Source organism: Condylura cristata, unplaced genomic scaffold (genome assembly GCF_000260355.1).
Source record: "Condylura cristata isolate star-nosed mole 26May11 unplaced genomic scaffold, ConCri1.0 scaffold00005, whole genome shotgun sequence".
In the NCBI taxonomy this organism is placed as follows: domain Eukaryota; kingdom Metazoa; phylum Chordata; class Mammalia; order Eulipotyphla; family Talpidae; genus Condylura; species Condylura cristata.
The window spans coordinates 10,929,584-10,950,574 of record NW_004567106.1 but is presented as its reverse complement, the minus strand read 5'-3'; the positions used below and the strand labels follow the sequence as shown (position 1 = coordinate 10,950,574).

Here is a 20,991-nt window from a genome sequence, read left to right as displayed (position 1 = left end):
CCAGGGAGGGCCTGGGTTCCTTTTTTTTTTTTTTACCTGAAATGGGACCTGTTGCAGATTAACTCTCAGGCTTTACACTTCTATTTATTTTCTACTTCTGCTGTGTGCTTTGTTTTCTTTGGTTTGCATAAACTGAGTATATTATGATCGACAATTATGTGTTAGTCATTTCCCTTAATTATGTATCCAATGTATAAGACCAAAACATTACACACAGAAATAAATAAACAAACACACCTTAAACAGAAGAAATAGCCCAATAGAAAATTAAAGAAGGAGAAAAGCCATGCAGAACACATAAACAGCATGCCGTATCCCACAAGTGTCTGACTGAAGGGCTGGTAGTGGTTAAGATTCAACTTGAATTCAGATTTTGAAGTTCCAGGCCCTGCTTTGTAAGACTAAAGAAAAAAAAAAAAAGATTCATTTTTGAAGGAAGACCTTTCCTTAATTTAGGCAAAGGTGCTGTGTGTTTCAGGGGCCCTGTTGCATAAACAATCTCTGCATCTATGGCTGGGGCTTACTCCACCGTGAGCTTGGAAACCATATCAAGAAAATCAGAGGGGAGATGAACAGAGAGCAAGTTCCCGGTGGGGAACATGGAGTCAGGCCCTTTTGAAGTCCAGAACACATCTGACCTAGAGCTCCTGATAAGTCAGAAAACAGTGCTGTGAGAAGCCAGGTTCACATCCCCAAGTAAAAACAGTTCAGTGTACATTCTTGGGATTGGTAATGCTCAGAATTGGCTAGTCTGTTTTCCCTTGCATTCATATTTACATTCCAGTAAACCCACTGGGTTCACTAAATTGTGCTATTGCAACGTTAGGTAGCTGACTTGTGACAGGAGTTCATTTTCTGGCTGGGGAGTGTTGCTTATTTTAAGATATTTATACAGCCCTTGCATTTCTTGATCTTGTGTAGGCGTTTCTCACAGGGAAGCAGTCTCAGCAAAACTTTGTTTGCTTGCCACCCTGGGAAACCTCATCCATGTTTATGCTTCATTGTAGTTTTGTATCTTCCTCTTAGGGAGGGATGTAGGTGAGGGTGGAGAGTCCATTGCAGAAACCTGTGTGCTCGGCTCTTTCACTTGGTAGTTGGTGAAAGTTGTGACATGTCATTTATCCTCTGAGCCTCAGTTCCCTCATAAAGTGGATATTCTGGCATTTTTCTGACTTACCTATCAGCTGGATCAAATTCAAGATATATGAGAAAAGTCCCAGGAAGTGACGAAGTTTTATACCAAGTCTAATAATAATTGTAATAGAAATAAACTTTTTGGAACTGTTGTCTTTTTTCCACTTTAGACCATACTGTATATCTTTATGTTGTGAATCATCCCCACAAGGAGTCCACTGTGGAGATATTTAAATTTGAGAAGCAGCAACGTTCTCTCATACACCTGAAGACCATAAAACACAAACTGCTCAAGAAGTATGGAATTAAAAGTATTTTACTCTTCTATTTATTTTCCACCTCTGCTGTGTGCTTTGTTTTCTTCAGTTCAGCAGGCTTTCTTAAACTTGTTTTGTAGCATTTTTTCGTAAACATTCTAAAGGTTCCCATAGTGACACTGCCTAGCACCTTGCCAGAAATTGTTGTATTTAGTATTGAATTTCCTTATATTCTCCAGCTTTTTGAAAGCATTTTAATCCTATAAAGGTGCCCAATTTGATTCTCAGCTCTAATTCCATCCCCTCTGGCACAGAAACTCAATCCCTAGTATCGAGCTCTCTTCACACCTACAGCCTTTTCTAGTTGTCCTGGTAGGTTGTCTTCTGACAGCCACATCCAGTGGGTATGATAACAGACCTCCAGATGGGTCATACTTTGTTTAATCAGAGCTTTGAAGGAGAACTAAAAATGCCTGTGAACACGTTTTTTTTTTTTAAACACACACACACACACACTTATTAAGCAATATCTCTGTGCCAGGCACTATGCCAAACTAATTTAATAAAACCATCATAGTCTTTTAGGAATAGGCATGAGTAAACTGACACTTAAAGAGTTTTGGATTAAGTAATTGACTAAGTTACATAATTTGTAAGTTGCAGAACTAGGTGTAAACCTAGATCCATCTGAATTCAAAGCGGGCTTGGTTTTTGCAGTGATGGATATTGAGGGAAAAAACAGTAAGTTTTTTTGGTGGATAGGTTACTTGTTTTAAAGACTATAACATATAATGAAGAATTTATCTTTTAAAAAGTTGCTTGTTACTTAAGGGAAACATGGCATACAACATACTTCCATCTGATGCCACACCCATCACTTCATTTTACTGGCCAAAGCAAATCATATGCCCCTGACGCAAGATCATGGACACGGAGAAGTCAAATCTAGAAGAAACAGAACCAGAATTCTTAGTGACCTCCACTATGACCACTGTAGAAACCATTATTTACATGAAAAGTCGGATTTGGAGTTTGAGGTTTATTTGTAAATTTATTTGATTTTGTTGACTTCTGTGAAAGGGAAAATGGCTAAAAGAAAATTCACCATGGCAATGAAAAATCTAGTACTTTCTATGAAAGTGTTTAATCCATAGTAGGGCATTATCTACTTCATATTGCTTTTTGAAATATAGTGGTTTTGACAACAGGATATTTAACTACTCCATATTTTAATTCTCTCTCTCTCTCTCTCTTTCTTTAGTGTGAATGACATAGTGGTTCTTGGACCAGAACAGTTCTATGCCACCAGAGACCACTATTATACCAACTTCTTCCTGTTGCTAATAGAGATATTTATGGATCTTCATTGGACTTATGTTCTTTTCTACAGTCCAAGCGAAGTCAAAGTAGTGGCCAAAGGATTTAGGTCTCCCAATGGGATCACAGTGTCGCCAGACAAGATGTAAGACTTCTATAATTTTTGTCCTAGCTAGTTTCATCACCACATTCCCTTAAGTGGTATTGTTTCCTTAGGTTTTAGTAGGAAGGCTCAGATTGTGACCAAGTTTCACACTAAATGTCTGATTTTTTTTTTTTTTTGCTCTTACTAATATTTTTTTAGATTGTTTTATTGAGGCCATATTGGCTTACATCATTGTTTGTATTTTGAAAGTATAGGTTCTCCCTCCATTTTAAAAAAAGATTTATTTGTGCATACACAACTGGGGTGCAGGCCAGAGGTGCAGGGGCAGTGAAAGGATTCACTAGAGACAGAGTGGGGAGCAGAACAGGCAGACCAACGAAGAACACTGCTAAGGGGAACAGGTCAGGAGAGGTCTGCTGCACCATGTGGGTCACCTCCAGGGCGGGGATCAAACTCATGAGGAAGTGGCTTTAGCTTCTTAGTGCTATGCTTTAACCCACTACGCCACCCTCCCCTTCATTCTTTTAAGGTGCTGTTATATTTGTGCTCCCACTACCGAATAGTCTACCATCATAGTCTACTGCTTCCCTCCCCACTTTGTCCTTTATCCCCTTTGAATGTCTCAATTTGACAGTCAGCTTTCCAGAGTTAGTTTTTGGATTTGGCTCAGGTTTAATGTTTGGTTTCTCTATATTACACATATTAGTGACACTATCTAATATTTGTCTTAAGGAAACCTTTTGTCCCTTGCACTTCAGATTTTCACCAGTAAAATGAAGGATTTGGACCCCGTCTTAAAAGGTCCTTGTTCCAGATTCTTACATGACTCCAGAAACTCATTTACGTACCATATCAAAAAGAACAAATGTGCAAAACCTCTATCCCTAGTAAAACTAGGAAGTTTTTAACCATTTACACTAAGCTCTTATGAGGCAGAGAGCCAAATTCAACTGAGCATTGCAGTCATATAAGTTTTAGATTTCTGATATTCTAAAAAGTAGACTTTTCTATGAGAAAACACTTTCATGCAGCATGCAATTTTATGGGAAACACCTTTTTAAAGTATCTTCAATGGAAGGATTTTGAAAAGGTAAAGTTCCATGAATATTAATATGTAAATATGGAGTGATGAGTAGCGATTATCCCTGTGGAAGAAAACTCTTAAGTGCCCTTTGTCTTTTTAAAAAATGATTGCAATTGAGCTTCATGGTCATCTGATAGTTGTTTTCAAGTAGTAGTTTTTGAAAGAATACTCTTTTGGCTTTATAAGAGATCCACTTACCTCAATTCAATTTAAAAAATAAATCAAGACTACTAAGTAATGAGACGGAGGCTATATGTCATTTAGAAACACCAATTTCATTATTTTATAGTCATAGCTCATATGCAAAGCTTATTTGAAGCACTTCAAGAATATGAAATATTCCACTTCATTTTCTCCTGTTACTGTGCTTCAGAAAGATATTGTTGCAGTACTTTCAACTACTGTGAATTTTTATACCCTTTCTTGAAAATAGAAGCTAGTGTTGTCTCTTTAATACTTGTTTAAATGTAAATGTGTCATTTACTTCAAAGGTATATCTATGTAGCAGATGTAATGGCTCACAACATTCATGTAATGAAGAAACAGGATAACTGGGATTTAACTCCATTGAAGGTAAAAAGGGTAAAATACGATGTCTTGTCTGCACAACATGATCCCTTACATGGACTCCTACACCTGACCTAGGAAAGTGTTCCCTGAATGAAGGGAACATGCCCATTTTAATGTGAGAGGACTGTGCTTGCACTTCTAAAATTTGTTAGGAAAACCTCTTAAAAATGCCAATTTCAGAAATTAGAAGTAGTTGGTAGGAGGGAAAAAAGTGGGAAAAACTTTGAAACAATATTTTCACTACTATCTCTTTGTTGGCAGGTAATACAGTTAAACACTTTAGTGGATAATTTAACTGTTGATCGTGTCACAGGAGATATTTTGGCTGGATGCCATCCTAATGCCATGAAGCTTCTGATCTATAACCCTGAGGATCCTCCAGGATCAGAAGTAAGTTTCTATGATTTTCTGAGCTCACATGCAAAACTGCAAAAACAACTGACTGAAATGAATTAGGATAGGAGAATTTAGCAGGTCACTTTCGATGTAAAGCAAAGTTAGCCAGAAAGATAAAAACAAATATTGGATGATTTGTTACATATATGGGGAATATAAGAAATCAAAGTGAATGACTACAGCAAAATAAAAATAAGCTAGTGGACATTGATAACTGAATTGAGATTAGCAGACATAAAGAAGGGGTTAAGAAAAGGTTGAAAGAGGGGTATAAAGCATGGTGGCAGGCATTTTTGTTGTTGTTTTATTTATTTTTGTGGTTTCCTCCAGAAGTAATAAAATAATAAAAAATAAGTCAAATATCACCTTAATATGCAGATCCATACCATTCATATATACATACTTAGAACTAAAAACACTAAAAAATATAAAAGAAACAAAAAGTTCATCCTGAACCTTGAAACTGAAGAATTGCTACCTACGCTAGCAGGCTGCCCTTGGTAGGTAAGAGCTTCAGAAATGACAGACTTAACACCTACAAATGCCCAACAACAATGTTTGCTTTCAGAGCATGAAACTATAGTCCACAAATTGATTTGAAAATTGCTCAGGATCTTTCTCGTGTCTCCATTCTCAAGTTTAATCATTTGCTTAAACTTGTTTTGGGTAAGTGTTCTTTCTTCACAATCACCAATACTCTACTTTTGGTTGTGTCTAATGTTTTCCAGTTGAGATCCAAGAGTGAGCATTTTTTTTTTTTATAACAAGCCTGAGATCAAGTCAAAGAGTCTCCCTTAAGATTAAAAAAAAAAAAAAAGGAAACGCAATAATATTCTATGCTAACAGGAGATGGCAAGATAGACCCATGACTCATGAATTTGTAATAGATTTTTCTTCAGTTTCTCTCATGTTCTATTTGAGTGAACTTCATCCAGGCTGTTTGGAAACCAGAGAATGCTTATGTATTTACTGATTATCAAAGCAAAGTTAACGTTAGTCCTGGAGATCAATAACTGAATTAGACAGTGGTAGGTCAGACTGAATTCCAAAGTATGCATTATTATGCTTCCTAGACATTGTACTTGCATGCAGGGTGGGGAAAGAAAGTGGGCCCTCCCTGGTGGCGCAGCAGGTTAAAGCACAGCACTAAGAGACTAAAGCCACTTCCGCATGAGTTCAATCCCCGCCTGCCCCAGAGGTGACCACATGGCGTGGCAGACCTCTCCTGGCCAGCCCGCTGCTCCCCTCAGCAGTGTACTTCATCGATCTGCCTGTTCTACTCCCCGCTCTGTCTCTGGTGAATCCTCTCACCCTCCGCATCTCTGGCCTGTTCCCCAGTTCTGTATGAATAAATAAATAAATCTTTAAAAAAAAAAAGAAAGAAAGAAAGTAAGGGGAGGGCAGTTGGGGGACTGGGGGCCAGATATAATGATTATTATCCTACTGGTTACTAGATCAGTTTGATTGGCTAAAGGAGTGTCCGTTCATCATTTTTTCTTTGCCCCCCCCCAAATGTAGGCCCAGACACAGAGGGAGAAACAGAACTCAAGAACACAGAACAAACACTGATTCTTACTTCCCTCAATAGGAGACATCTAAACTAACAAAACTGTATAAACCATTGCTCGATATTATTGCTTTCATCACAAGTAAACCAAGATTAAAGATATTTAGATTTCTGCTTATTGATTTCTGAGAAGTATATTAGTCTTAAGCATCTTGGAAGGAACACATCATGAGAACAACTGGCCATACAGCATACTAATGAGGGTTCTCTTCTCACCAGGTACTTCGTATCCAGAATGTTTTGTCTGAGCATCCCAAGATCAACACCCTGTATGCCAACAATGGCTCTGTGCTTCAGGGCAGCACTGTAGCTTCTTTGTACCAGAAGAAACTTCTTATAGGCACCATTTTTCATAAAACTCTCTATTGTGAACTCTAGACCCCAGAGAGTCCAAAAAGTCTGCATGCTAGAAGTCACCCTCTGATTGTATTATAAATGGAGCTGTAAGTAAAAAACAACTACCAACAAAAATGTGTCTGGCTTTTCTTAAACAGAAACTGAAACATTCCATAATAGCCACCAAATTATAAGTCAAACTAGGGACAATCCAACAAGAAGTCAAACCTCTCAATTCTTTCTGTCTTGCACCCCTAATATTTTTTCTCTCTTCTGGGAAAATTATTAGCCATCCCCCATCAACACATCCAGTTACAGTGATTCCGTATAAGGTGAATAATCACACTAACTACTCAGTAAAAGAAGGAAAAATGGAATACACTCAGTAGTCACTGGTCTCTGATAATGAAATTATACCACTGGAGAAGTTTCCCTGTCTAAGCAGGGGTGCCCTTTCCCACATCCCACGGGATCCCATATTTTGCCCTGTGTTGTCCATTATGCCTTAAGGTCACATCTGAAATGAGTTTTGGAAAAACTATGCAATTTTAGTAGCCTACTTCCTTCAGGTGTAGGTTGGAGAGTCTGCAACCTGCAAGACAGGCTTTTGGTTGCTTTGAAATCTAAGTATGTTAGAAATTTGATAGGCTTCTGGGTCTCTGTGTTTGTAATCAATACCATGAGCCAACAACAACATTCAGATTTATCTTCTGGAGCAGTGTTTTAAGCCTACTCCACTTCCTGGTTTTCATGTCTACTCATTTCTCTCTCATTTAAATGTTATCTCTTTTCAGGAAATATGAATAAATGGGTAAAAGGAAGGCTCATCATTAATCCCACCTACAATGCTGGTCACCATGGCTCTCCTGACTGGAGGTATTTAGGAATGGCAACGAACTGTAACAATCTAATCCCCTGCTGATGGAACACAGAATCCAATGGAAGTATTCTCTTTGGCCTTCTGCTTGTTGGCTATTAAGTCCTACTTTAGCACATCATTTTCTACTCAACAAAACATCAAGGAACAACCAACACACAACAACATTCTGGTTGCTCTCTAAGTAAATGATTGGCCTTTCAAGTAATCGCAGAAAAAAGTCTCATGAACTATTTTGTAATGACTTTATTAGGATATCCAGATTTCAACGAGAGATACCCATTTCCTTAGCTCTAGTTTACCGTATTTTTAAGATTTTTTTTAGAATCTCAGTTCCAGATTCAAATTTATATATTTTTAATGACATCCTAAGTTGTAACAAAGTGATCCCAACTTTAGTGATTTGAAGAATATAGACATTCCTAAAAGGTAGTATATCATACTGAGTAACAGCACAGATTGAGAAGCCCGTATTTCTGTGTTTGAATCCCAGTTCAGTCACTCATTAACTACATAATTCTGATCTTTAATGAGCCTTTTCACATATGTAAAATTAAATTACTAATAGTAACTACCAGTTAGGTTAGATGAGAGAATTAAATGGGTCAGTATATGTAAAGCTTAGAATAGGACTGTTACATGCCATTGTTAAATAAGGACTTGTTAGATTAAAAATATATATAGTTACAATCTTTTTTCACATAGAGAGAAATAACTCTGAGATCAGTGAAAATCCTGATCTTTGTGATACCTCATAGTTCTAGAAACTTCTATACAGTTCTGTCTACTTTGTGGAACATTCATTATTGTCATCATCAATCACCATTTTGGATTCCATCCTTTGGAAAAGGGATGAGAGTATGAGGAGACACATCAAAGGTTCTCAAAACAACTTGTAAATGGTGCACATTGCTTCTTTATTTGAAAAAGTACTGTCATCTGGCCATACCTAGTTAAAATGGAGGCTGCAAATTTAGTTTCTCTAGTTAGTCTTATGCCCAGAAAGGAGGTATTTGGGTAGGTAGTATCCTCTACTATTGTTCTTTAAGCTGACTCAAGAAGAGTATGGAAACCATTTGGCTTCTATAATAATTAAGCAAATTGAGATAATAATAAAAAATTCATATAAACTGAATACTAAGAGAAATCAAGTCAAGAAATATTTAAATGGACAAATTAATTGCAAATTCATACAATAAAATTCTATATAGTAAGGAATTCCACCACTAGAGCTACCTATAACACTGACCACTGTTGACTTAAATAAACAAAATGAAGAGATGTAGTATGATTTTGTTAGCCAAAATGGCTAAATTAAACAATTTTGTTGGAGGATATATATGTAAGTGAATATTCTGGAAAAAAAACAGGGAGACAGGGATTATCACAAAAGTTGGGACAAGGTTGTCTCTAGGGAAGATGGGAATTATGGTTAGGGAAAGTACACAGGACGTACTGTTGAGAGTAACAAAATGGAGATAAAAACCCCAAGGAATAACAGGCAAATGGTGTGAAGAAACAATTTACTCCAAAAGGCAACATAGTTAAGCATACAGAAAACTGCTGAGAATCTTTTGTCTTCAGAAAGAGTCAACTGAAAACAGCTCTTTTAGGCCCTCCCTAGTGGCACAATGGGTTAAAGCCCAGCACTATGAAGCTCTCCATAGCCACTGCACAAGTTCAATCCCCAGTCAGGGAGGTGACCCACATGGCGTGGCAGACCTCTCCTGTCCAGCGGGCTGCTCCTCCCAGCAGTATACTTCATTGATCTGCCTGTTCTGCTCCCCATCATGTCTCTGGTGAATCCTCTTTCTCTCCGCCTGCCCCCCGCACCTCTGGCCTGTACCCCATTTCTGTATTCATAAATAAATAAATAAATCTTTTTTAAAAAGAAAGAAAAAGCTCTTTTAAATTACCTTGTAACTGTTAGAATGACAAAAAATTTAAAAGGCTCAATATTGCCAAGTGTTGGTGGGAAGGTGGAGATACAGGAGACCTTGTGCATTATTGGTAGAGGATAGATATCAATTATTGCAACCACACAGCTCACACCCCGAACTCAAGGTGTCCTAACCATAGGCTCCAGAGTCATACCTGTGCCAAGGTCGACAATATCAAAGAAATACTTGCTTCTAACCTCAATTTCAAATTTTAGTCTTATTTAAACCCTTCTGATTTACATAGATAAAGCTACACTTTCACTATGGCTTCAAGAGAGTTGGAGTTTCATGTTCAAGTTTCTACCTTGGTAATGGCAGGAAGGTACACTAGAAATATGGAACCCTATCACTGTTTGTCCCTCACCACCCCAGCTGGTGTTCAGGCACTGATCTCTTATCAGTTCTACTTATGTGATGTTCATATGTTGCCTAGGTTTCAAAACACTACAACCAAAGGGTGTTGGAAAAGAGATGAAAATTACTAAGTTTGTGTCTTTACTATCACAGAAGTAAGACATGTGGGTACAACTCAGTTTTTATTGATGTTTTGTGTTCATATTGTTTGTCAAAAAATGGCAAGAATTTATCTATAGAAAGAATACAAATCACTTACTTTCTGCCACATTCATTTTTGCCCATTTAATGAGGATGTGCAGAAAAGCAATTTACTGGAGATGGGAAAGAGCATGATTAGCATAGTCTAGGACAAGTCATCCCATTGAGGAAAACCATGATTACATGAAAGCATTGACTATAATGGAAATTTATATTAACACAGTTTAATATTCTCTAGAACAGACATAAAAGAAAAAAAATCAGTCCGTCAGGGACAATTTTGGGAAATGGTAATATACCAACCATTAAAATTATATCCATTCAATTCCTGGCTTTGCTCACCAAAGGAATCCTGTAGTTTTTAACAGGTAACTGGTCAGTCACATAAAATTGTAGAACGTCACTGACTCCATAAACCAGAGAAACACAAATGAAGTGCTCTGGTAGCATTCTGTATTTTAGCAATGGCACTAAATAAAAAAAATTGTGGCTTCTGCAATAATCTGAAGATTACCTTTGGGTAAAAGTAAACTCAAGAAAATAAATAGTTTATGAATAAGTTCTAGAGAAGCCCACTGCTACTCAAAGCAATCACACACCATCCTGAAAGTTACACACACACTTAATGGAAATAATAAAACCAGATGTGCCTGACTACATACAGACTTAAACATTTTGGTTCTTTTCTTGTCCTTGTTATCCTGTGCCTTTCAAGGACTTTCCCTAACTCTCTATAAATCATGTATTTTTGAAATTCTCTTTCAGCCTCTACCTGTAGGGAACCAGATATACATTCAATATGATTCCACTTGCCCAAAACAGAAGTAAAATAATCATTTTCTCAACCGCTATGATAGATTAGGCAACTGTTGCCTACATATATTGATTATCTTCTTATATGATCCTCTCATTGAACTGATAATACATCTCTGTGTTACTGAACTTAGTTTGACCAATGTTGGTAGAAGTAACAAGTTACTTCCAGATATAAAGTTCAAGAGCCAGTTGTGTGTCTTTCCTAACTCTTTCCTACTTTGCCCCCAAATTGGTAATGTTGTAAATGTAGTCTGTTCTAGACAGATGGATACTGGATTGGTGATGAGAGTAAGCAGAGAGTAAGTAGGGAACCAACCTGCAATGAACATCTCGAACAAGTGTTAAATAAATAAGTCATTGTTATAAGTCCTCAATAGCATGTTATAATAGTTCTTTTTCATTTATTTATTTATTTTTAAAAAAAGATTTATTTATTTATGCATACAGAACTGGGATACAGGCCAAAGGTGCAGGGGTGGTGAGAGGATTCACCAGAGACAGAGTGGGGAGCAGAACAGGTTGAGTGACAAAGTACACTGCTGAGGGGAGAAGCGGGTGGGTCTGGAGAGGTCTGCTGTACCATGTGGATCACCTCCAGGGCGGGAATTGAACTCATGCTGAAATGGCTTTAGTTTCTTAGTGCTGTGCTTTACCCTACTTCACCACTAGGGAGGGCTTCATTTTTTTTTATAGTGTTTCATTGAATGAATACATCACAATTTGTTTACCTACTAATGTTGTGAATTACTGATAAGCTGTACTGAGCTTCCTTGTACAATGTGTCTTATCCATAAATGTAAGCTAGATATATATTCAGAAGTGGAACTATTGGGTAATAAGATACACATATAAGTAGCTTTAGTAGATACTGATAGTTTTCCAATGTGGTTGTACCAATATATACTTCTACTAATAATGCTGGAGAGTTCCAGTTATTCACTTCCTAATCAACAGTTAAAATGCCAAATTTTCTCTTAAAAAAGTCTTACTATATTTATGGGTTTACAGAAATAACTTGTGACTCTTATATGTGCAATCAGATGACTATAGATTTAAACACCTTTTTGGGGACTTATTGATTATTTGGAGTCTTGTGCAGTGAACCTACAACTGTTTTACTCATTAAAAAAAAATTGAGTATTCAAAGTGGATTAAAGACCTGGACATAAGAATGAAAGCCATAAAATACCTGAAAATAAAGATGGGTGAAATATTACACAACATACACTTCAGTAACATCTTTGAAGATACAGCACCCAACACAACGAAAGTGAAAAAAATGATAAATAGATGGGATTACATCAAGTTAAAGAGCTTCTGTACAGCAAAAGAGACATTACCAAAAACAAACAGACACTCCACTGATTGGGAAAAAATTTTCTCACATAAAACTAGCAATAAAGGATTGATCATAAACATATACAAAGAACTGATGAAACTCAACAAAAAATACCCAACCCCATCAAAAAAATGGACAGAAGAGCTAAAAAGACAGTTCTCCAAAGAGGAAATGCAGATGGCCAACAAGCATATGAAAAAATGTACATCACTTATAATAACAGAGAAACAAATTAAAACCACAATGAGATACCTCCTCACACCAGTAAGAATGGCACATCTTAAAACAACTAGCAACAACAAATGTTGGCAAGGATGTGGAGAAAAAGGAACTCTCCTGCACTGCTGGTGGGAATGCAAACTAGTACAACCACTATAGAAAACTGCTTGAAGGTTTCTCAAACTGCAAAAAAAATGGAGCTTCCATATGACCCAGCAATCCCACTCCTAGGCATCTACCCAAAAAACACAAAAACACTGATTCAAAAAGACACCTGCACCCCCCATGTTTATTGCTGCTTTATTTATTATTGGAAAGACATAGAAACAGCCCAAATGCCCAAAAGTAGATGACTAGATTAAAAAGATGTGGTACTTAAACACAATGGAATATTTCTCAGCAACCAAAAAAAAAAAAAAATAAACTCATGCCTTTTAGAGCAACATGGATGGAGCTGGAAAAGATCATGCTTAGTAAAATAAGCCAGAAAGAAAAGGAAAAATACTGGATGGCTTCACTCTTAGCAGGGGTATAAAGGTCCAGGGGAGAAAATAATAATAATAATGAGCAACTATATACCAGAGACATTTTACAGGGGTGGAATGGGGAACGGGATTACAAATGGTGGGTGGAGGGAATTGCACTGAACAATGGTGATGGCACAAGGGTAATTTGGTGATGGGAAGAACATGGAGATTATAACTGAGATGGAAAAAGGCACAAAATGATGTAAAAATAAACTATTAGATTTTTTAAAAAACGTTCATTTGCTAGTTAAAAAATAATTGAGTATTGTTATTTTTCCTATTGGTTTATTGGTATGAGTCCTTTATAGATACCTGCATTAATGTTTTCCCCACTTTTTGATGAATATTTTTACTTTTTTTTTTTTAAAAGATTTATTTATTTGTGCATACAGAACTGGGGTAGAGGCCAGAGGCGGCGAGAGGCTTCACCAGAGACAGAGTGGGGAGCAGAACAGGCAGATCGATGAAGTACACTGCTGAGGGGAGCAGCGGGTGGGTCAGGAGAGGTCTGCCATGTGGTGACCTTCGGGGCAGGCGGAAATTGAACTCATGTGAAAGCGACTTTAGCTTCTCAGTGCTATGCTTTAACCTGCTGCGCCACCAGGGAGCGCCTGTTTTTACTTTCTTAATCATGTCTATTGGTGAACAGAAAAACTGCAATTTTGATAAAGTTCAATTTATCAAAATTGTCATTTCTAGATGTGTCTTTGTGTAGCCTGTTTAAGTAATTTTTGTGTATTACAAAGTTATGAAATATATATCTTTGTAATCTGAAAAAAAGTTTTATACTTTTATTATTTAGACTTATCTATTTTGATGTATCCCGTGGGTGTTTATCAAGATTTACTAGTGGCCATATGCATAACCAATTTATAGAATATTTACTGAAATGAAAATCATTCCCCTACAGCTTTAAAATGGCACTTTGTCATAAATAAGATGATCATATATTTGTTTGCTTATATCTGTACTATTCTGTTCCATTAAACTACTTCCTAGTCTTGTGCTAATGCCTAGTCCAATGACTTAATAATAAATCTTGATTTGGGGCATTAAAATACTCCAAAGTTTTCTTTACTTAATTTTTTAATGACTGGTCTTTTCTTTACACTTTGTATTTCCATTTAAAGTTAGAAGCAACTTGTCAATTACTATAAAACTCTGCTGGGGTTTTGATTTGGGATTATACTGAATATATAGATCACTTGGGGATAATTAACATCATTAAATTTTGAGTCTTCCAATATATCAACTAAAGTTGATATATGTACTCATGTAGAGTTTCAATTTCTGTCAGTAAATATATATGTATGTGTATAGAGTGTGTGTATATATATATGTGTGTGTGTGTATAAATATGTATGTATATATATTAAATATATATGTAAAGTTTTCAATTTTGATCAAATATAATGTTTGCCATAGATTTTCCATTTTGTTATCCTTTGAATAAGACATCTGCAAGCTATTTATAATATACCAAGCTTTAAAATTTTTAAATAGGTCTTAAAATTTTTAAATTACTTTTTCTGCATCTATTGATATTATTTCTCTCCATTTTGATAAATTTATGACTGGTTCAGTGTTTTAAGTCAAATATACATGTTGACAAATGGATATAAAGCCAGTTAGTCATTAATAGTTTGTTTATATAATGTAGACGAACTGCCAAAAACTAAGATATTTATGTCCTTCATAATAAATATTAGCCTACAATTTTAATGTTCCTTTTTTGTAATTAACTTGTTGAATTTTATTTTAATCAACTTTATGTTGGCTTGATAAAAAGTCTTTCTACTGCCTGGAAGAATTTGGGTAAATTTAAGTAATTTTTTTCTTAAATGTTTGGGAAAATTCACTCATAAACTTATCTGGGACTGAAGATTTCTCTTAAGGTGAATTTAAATCATGGATTTAATGTCTTTAATAAATATAATCATATTGGGATTTTTATTTCCTTCTTATATATTTTTGGAAAGTTTACAAATTCATCCTTTAATCAAAATTTGCACATTTAATGAAGTATGATACTTCATAATATGGTTCTATTATATTTTAATATCTCTGAGAATTGTTATAGTCTCTTCACTCCTCACATTATGAGTGGGAATAACACTGTTCCTATCTCATTTTCCAGGATTTGGTGAGTGATGTTGAGGAAAGTACTTTGTAAGCTCATTTCCATAGATGGAAGGACTTTTTGTGTTCACTCTAATTCCTTTACATCTAATACCCAGTGGCTTCACAGCTATTTTCTCATTTATTTCACATAGCAAACCCACAGGAATTATCTTCGTCATGTAGGAATGATTTCTGCTACTATAGAATTTCAGAAAGTGACCATGAATCCACTATTCAAGAGCCCAATGGGGTTTTGTTTTTCTATCTTTACCAGAGGGCCTTGTGCAGAAATGTGTTATTGAAGTTCTTAGGACATAGGAATTTCACACTTCTAGACACTTGAGAGCATTCCCGCTACTGCCAACAAATTTCTACATCCTCCCAAGAAACATATCATGAGCAACAAATCAACCATTCTGCCACAGCACAAAAGCTTACAAATTTACCTCTGGCTCTCTGCCAATGCACTGACAGTCCTTAATGAATACTCAGTGCATAAGGTTTTTTTTGTTTTTTTTTTTTTTGTTTTGTTTTTGGGTGGAGGGTGAAAAATGAAGGAATTAACGATGTGTTTTTTACTAAATATATTTAGGGTAGGGCCCTCCCTGGTGGTGCAACGAGTTAAAGCACAGCACTATGAAGTTATTGCAGTCACTGCAGCATGAGTTCAATTCCCAGCCAGAGAGGTGACCCACATGGCACAGCAGACCTCTCTTGACCCACTCTCTGCTCCCCTCAGCAATATACGTCATCAATCTGCCTGTTCTACTCCCCATTCTGTCTCTGGAGCATCCTCTCAACCCCCACACCTCTGGCCTGTATCCCAGTTCTGTATGCATAAATAAATAAGTCTTTTTAAAAAATGTATTTAGGGTATAACATTTGAGCATGTGCAAATAAATACTTAGTACTTGAGGACTAAGGAGCAAAGGAAAAGTATTATGAAGGTTAAGACAATTACTGAGTTGTTTACAGAATGTTTTTAAATGTTGGGTCATAAAATGTTGGTAGAAAAAAAGTTTTATGTTTAAAAAACCTCCAAAAACTTTCCATAAATTTAATTCACGAATTCTAATATACGTCTCACAGATTTTAGCAGCTCTGAAATAGGAAATGATCCTATCATTAGTAGGTTCTATTATGTTAGAATGTGCTATGGGATCATTGAGTTTTTTCTAATGACACATAAATTGATAAAATAATATAAACAAAACAATTTTGTATGTAATACATATGACATTTAATGTCAATGAAATACTATGTTAAGTATGCCAGACATTCCTCTAATAGTTTTCAAATAACTGATTGTTTTTGTGACTATATACTGAACACCTAGTCTGTGTTGGGAACAACAGTAGGCATCAGGGCTATGCCAATAAATGAGACATTGTCTAGCATCTAGTAAGCAAAACAGAGAAATGATCAGGTATTCATAATACAGCATGGTAAGAACAATAAAGAAGCATGGTGCAGCGAACTTGTGAGAATGGTTTTAAGATTTAGGAAAGACTAGCTAAAGTCAATTCCAAACTGATGCCTGACAGAGAAAAGAATTTGATTATGTTAGAAATGGATAAAGTGTCTGCCTTGGCGGCCTAGGGATTAAGTTTCATCGCTATCACCTTTATTGCCTGAGTTCAATCCCTGGCGAGGAAGCAGACCCACAGACTGCTCCTGTCTCACCAGCTGCTCCCCTTACCAGTGTATTTCAGTAAATTCACCTGTTCTGCATCACACTCTTGTCTCTGATGAATCCTCTCACTCCCACCTCTCCGCACCTCTGGACTACACCCCTGTTCTTCTATGCAAAAATTATAAAAAAAAAATAGAGAGTTCATGGAAAAAGTCTTTCAGATAACAGAGTAGATACAAAGGTCTGCTGCAGTGTTCCTTGTAGCAAGATGGTGTGTGAAATCACTGCAATCAAATGTGAGTGTTTTGTGTAGGATCCAAGGAGAGGTTCTTGCATTCATCAGTGTCCAAGTTGGTTGGGTCCCTTCAAAAGAAGTTAAGAATCACTGCTCTAAGGTCTCATAGAACAGAAAAAAAAAAATATGACACTCAAAAGTTATGTAATTTATACAAAGAAAAAATTAGCTAATAACTTTAGAAAAATTAGTTTTAGAAAAAAAGTTAATAAGTTAGCTGGCTCAGGAAAGAAGGAGTAGTATCTCATATCTTCCTTTTACTCTCCATACCTTGCCATTCATTAATTTTTTCATTTTGCCTACAAAATTTTGAGCACCTATAATGTGCCAGAAGCTGTTGGAGGAGTGGGAAAGAAGGGTCATGACAAATCGATCTAAATGACCGTTTCCAGCTTACATGCTATTGAAATATGGTGAAGGCATACAAGTTAATAGATAAACCAGTTTCTAATTTTGAAAAGTGCAGTGAAAACTGAGGGATAGTCAGAATCCTTTATGACCCATTCAGTCCATTCTCAGCCAGTCACAGATGAACAGGGCACTATTTTCTTTTTTTAAAAATTGATCTATGCATGCAAGAAATGAGTGGAGGCCAGAGGTGTGGAGGGGAGGGTAAGGATTCCAGAGACAAAGTAGGAAACAGAACAAGCAGATCCACTGAAATACCCTGCTGAGGGGAGCAGTGGGCAAGACAGAAGACGTCTGCAGCACCATGTGGGTCAGCTCCCTGGCTGGGATCAAATTCATGCCTCAATGGCTGGCAGCAGCTTGACAGCACTGAGACTTGAACCCCTGTGCCAGCAGGGAGGCCCAGAACAGTACACTATTCGAGGAGAGGCCTAGAGTCTCTGCCATGCCAGGCCACGACCCTTAGTTGTTGGATCATGTCTCCCCACCTTAGAAGGGGTTTCCTGGGGGATAGGGAATGCTAAGCATTGTAGGGCACCTCCTGGAGGTTTGAGGAAGTGGCTGGTTACCAATTAGTACAAAAACATGTCACTATTCTAACAGCCAGTAACTGTAGTGGTGTTAACCGCTGGAGTCCTAATGACTGTAGATGGGCAAAGGACACACAAAAAAGCATCTATAGATAGTAACATTAGAGAAGTCTTTTTATGAGAGGAGACATTTTAGCTAATACCATATTGACAAGAAAGAGAAATTCAAGAAGTTAGGCAGCTGATGAGGGATGGAAAGAATATTCTAGTCAAAGAATAGCAAAGGTGTTAAGGTGCATCAAACTTAACATATTTATAGAATAGCAAGAAAGTTGATGTTGCTGAAATATCATGCTAAGTGGATGATAAGACAGTAGGTCAGATGAGAGGCACAGGCCATATCTTATAGGGCCTTTTAGGAATGAGAAGTAATGAGACGGAGGACTTTAAGCAGGCAGGAAAGAATGTGATTTACATTTAAAACAAAATTATTCTGGGCCCTCCCTGGTGGCACATTGGGTTAAAGCACAGCACGAATGAAGCTAAAGCCACCTGAGCATGGGTTCGATCCCAGCCTCAGATGTGATACACATGGCACGGCAGACCTCTCCTGACCCGCCCCCTGCTCCCCTCAGCAGTGTACTTCATCAGTTGGCCTGTTCTGCTCCCCACTTTGTCTCTGGTGAATTCACTCACTGCCCCTGCACTCTGGCCTGTACCCCAGTTCTGTATGCATAAATAAAAATTTAAAAAATTTATTCTGGCTGCAGTAAGGAGAATAGTTTGTAGGGAGAGAATATTGAAGAGCTTATTTGAGCCAAAAAAAAAAAAAAAAATCAATGACCGCCTGGACTGGAGCAACAGCAGTAGAAATGGAGAAAAGTTGGCTAATTTCAGATTTGGAAGTTGGAGTGGTTTTAAAGATATATCCACACATTCTTTGATACACCTTCTCTTGAGCAGTGGATCTTAATTCCTCTCCCCTTGAATGTGGGCTGGAATTAGTTTTTTGCTTCTATCAAAGAAAATGTGCTATAAGTTAGTGGGTGCCACTTTTGAGAGAGAGGCTATTCAAAGATTATGTTTTGCATTTTGGGGACATGCTTTCTTGCTCTTTTAGACTTAACTTTGAACAAAATTAGTTACCTTGTCATGCTGCATCTCTGTGGTGAGACTTAGCAAGAACTGAAGCCCACTAAGTACTATTTAAGTGATCTTAGGATCCACTCCATTGCACTCTACTTCAGTCTTCCGATAAGACTATGGCTGTATGAGTCCCCAGATTCCTCAAGTTTCCCCAGAGAAACAGAACTAAAAGTGTGTATGTAGACACATAAAGGGGTAATTCATTTTGGGAAATGGTTTGTGTGAGTATAGAGCTTTAACTACACACCAATATGCAGTGGGTAGGTTGGAGAGTCAGGAAAACTGGTAGTATGATACATACCAGAAGCATAAGAACCTGACGTTTTGATGTCCCAGGGCAGAAGATGCATGTCCTGGCTGAGAGAGATTGAGAGAGAGAGGCATGAAAGAAAGAGAGAAAGAGAGAGATAAGAGAGAGAGTGTGTGTGTGTGAGAAAGATCGATTCTCCTTTTATCAGACTTATTATTTTGTCAGCCTTATTCTATTCAGACCCGCAACAGATTGGACAAGGACGATCCATACCAGTGAGGGTTAGTTTTCTTTACTTGGTCTACTGATTTAAACGTTAATCCCTTCTATGAAACACGCTGACAGGCACACCCAGAAATAATGTTTTACTGTTCATCTGGTCAGTAGTTAATCAGCCTGGTGAAGTTGACACATAAAATAACCATAACAGTCCCTCCCTGGTGGTGCAGCAGGTTAAAGCACAACACTAAGAAGCTGAAACCGCTTCCATATGAGTTCAATTCCCACCTGCCCCGGAGGTGACCACATGGCGTGGCAGAACTCTCCTGACCCGCCCACTGCTCCCCTCAGCAGTGTACTTCATCAGTCTGCCTGTTCTGTTCCCCACTCTGTCTCTGTAGCGACCTGTGACTGATACGGTTAAAAGTTGAGTGTGATTACAGCAGAGAAGTAACCACTGGATTTGATAACAAGATGGTGGAGGTGTTTAATAAGAGAAAATTCTACAGTCAAGTAGAACACAAAGTAATTTCAAATGGGTTAAGCAAAAAATGGCAGAATGGAGATGATCCTTAAAGTTAGCTCATGAACAAACTAACACTTTCTTAAGTTCAAGAGCAGCGAGTAAGGAATGTGGGCAGGGTTCCTCAGGTCAATTATTCCACTCCACCTAGTGCCAATGAGGGTTCAAGGCTTCATTCCTAGGTCTGCTTCCTTGGTGGAAAATGCTGGTCAGAGAGCTGCCTTGTCTGTCCTCTTTCCTCACATATGTGCAGACTTTCTCATGTGGACTCTCAAAGTGGGGTGATCTAATTTATCCTGCAGGAATTAGAGGGGTTAGAACAAGTGTTCCAAATGTAAAGAAGTAGAAACTATTGGTCTCTAAGCCTGTGCCTTCAAACTTGCAAAACATGCAAACATGCAAAACTATATTTCATGCATGAGATCATTCACAGAGCCAGCCTCACCTTGAGAAGAGAGTCCTGGACCCTTCTGAGTGGAGGGAATAATAAATAATTTGTGGCCATCATTAATCTGCTACAAGAGGTAGTAAAATGGAAGCAGTGACCATTAGCGAATATTTCAAAGGGATTTTTTTTTTTTTGCCCCAGACTAGAGGAGTAGGAAAAGCAGACAGTTGTTAGTCTGTAGAGTCCAAGTATTTTCTCCAGAAAACTGAATTATAATGATGACAATATTCCAGAAAAGAAGACAACATAGATATTGTCAGAAAGAAAAGTTATAATGGGACCAAAATCCTTGAGAAGGAAAAACACCCAGAACAAAGGAAAGGCTGACTTTTAGTGAGGTTAGGGGGATTACAACCAAGGTGGGAAAAGGTACAAATG

The 20,991-nt window shown here is 37.3% G+C and overlaps 1 protein-coding gene across 2 annotated transcripts in view; it reads left to right on the top strand.

The window, feature by feature from the left end:
* Positions 1–7,579, top strand: part of PON3 (paraoxonase 3) — a 22,999-nt gene extending 15,420 nt beyond the window's left edge. Inside the window, exons 5-10 of one of the 2 annotated variants that reach the window (XR_001145063.1) lie at positions 1,305–1,431; positions 2,653–2,853; positions 4,390–4,471; positions 4,730–4,858; positions 6,651–6,874; positions 7,562–7,579. Coding sequence is in view for 1 of the 2 variants with exons in the window: in XM_004676700.2 (XP_004676757.1) it covers positions 1,305–1,431; positions 2,653–2,853; positions 4,390–4,471; positions 4,730–4,858; positions 6,651–6,809 (698 nt within the window). In the remaining variant the exon portion in view is untranslated. Of the gene's footprint in view, positions 1–1,304; positions 1,432–2,652; positions 2,854–4,389; positions 4,472–4,729; positions 4,859–6,650; positions 6,889–7,561 lie in introns of those variants that run through there. The other variant, XM_004676700.2, reaches the window with a different exon arrangement.
* Positions 7,580–20,991: the final 13,412 nt, after the last annotated feature.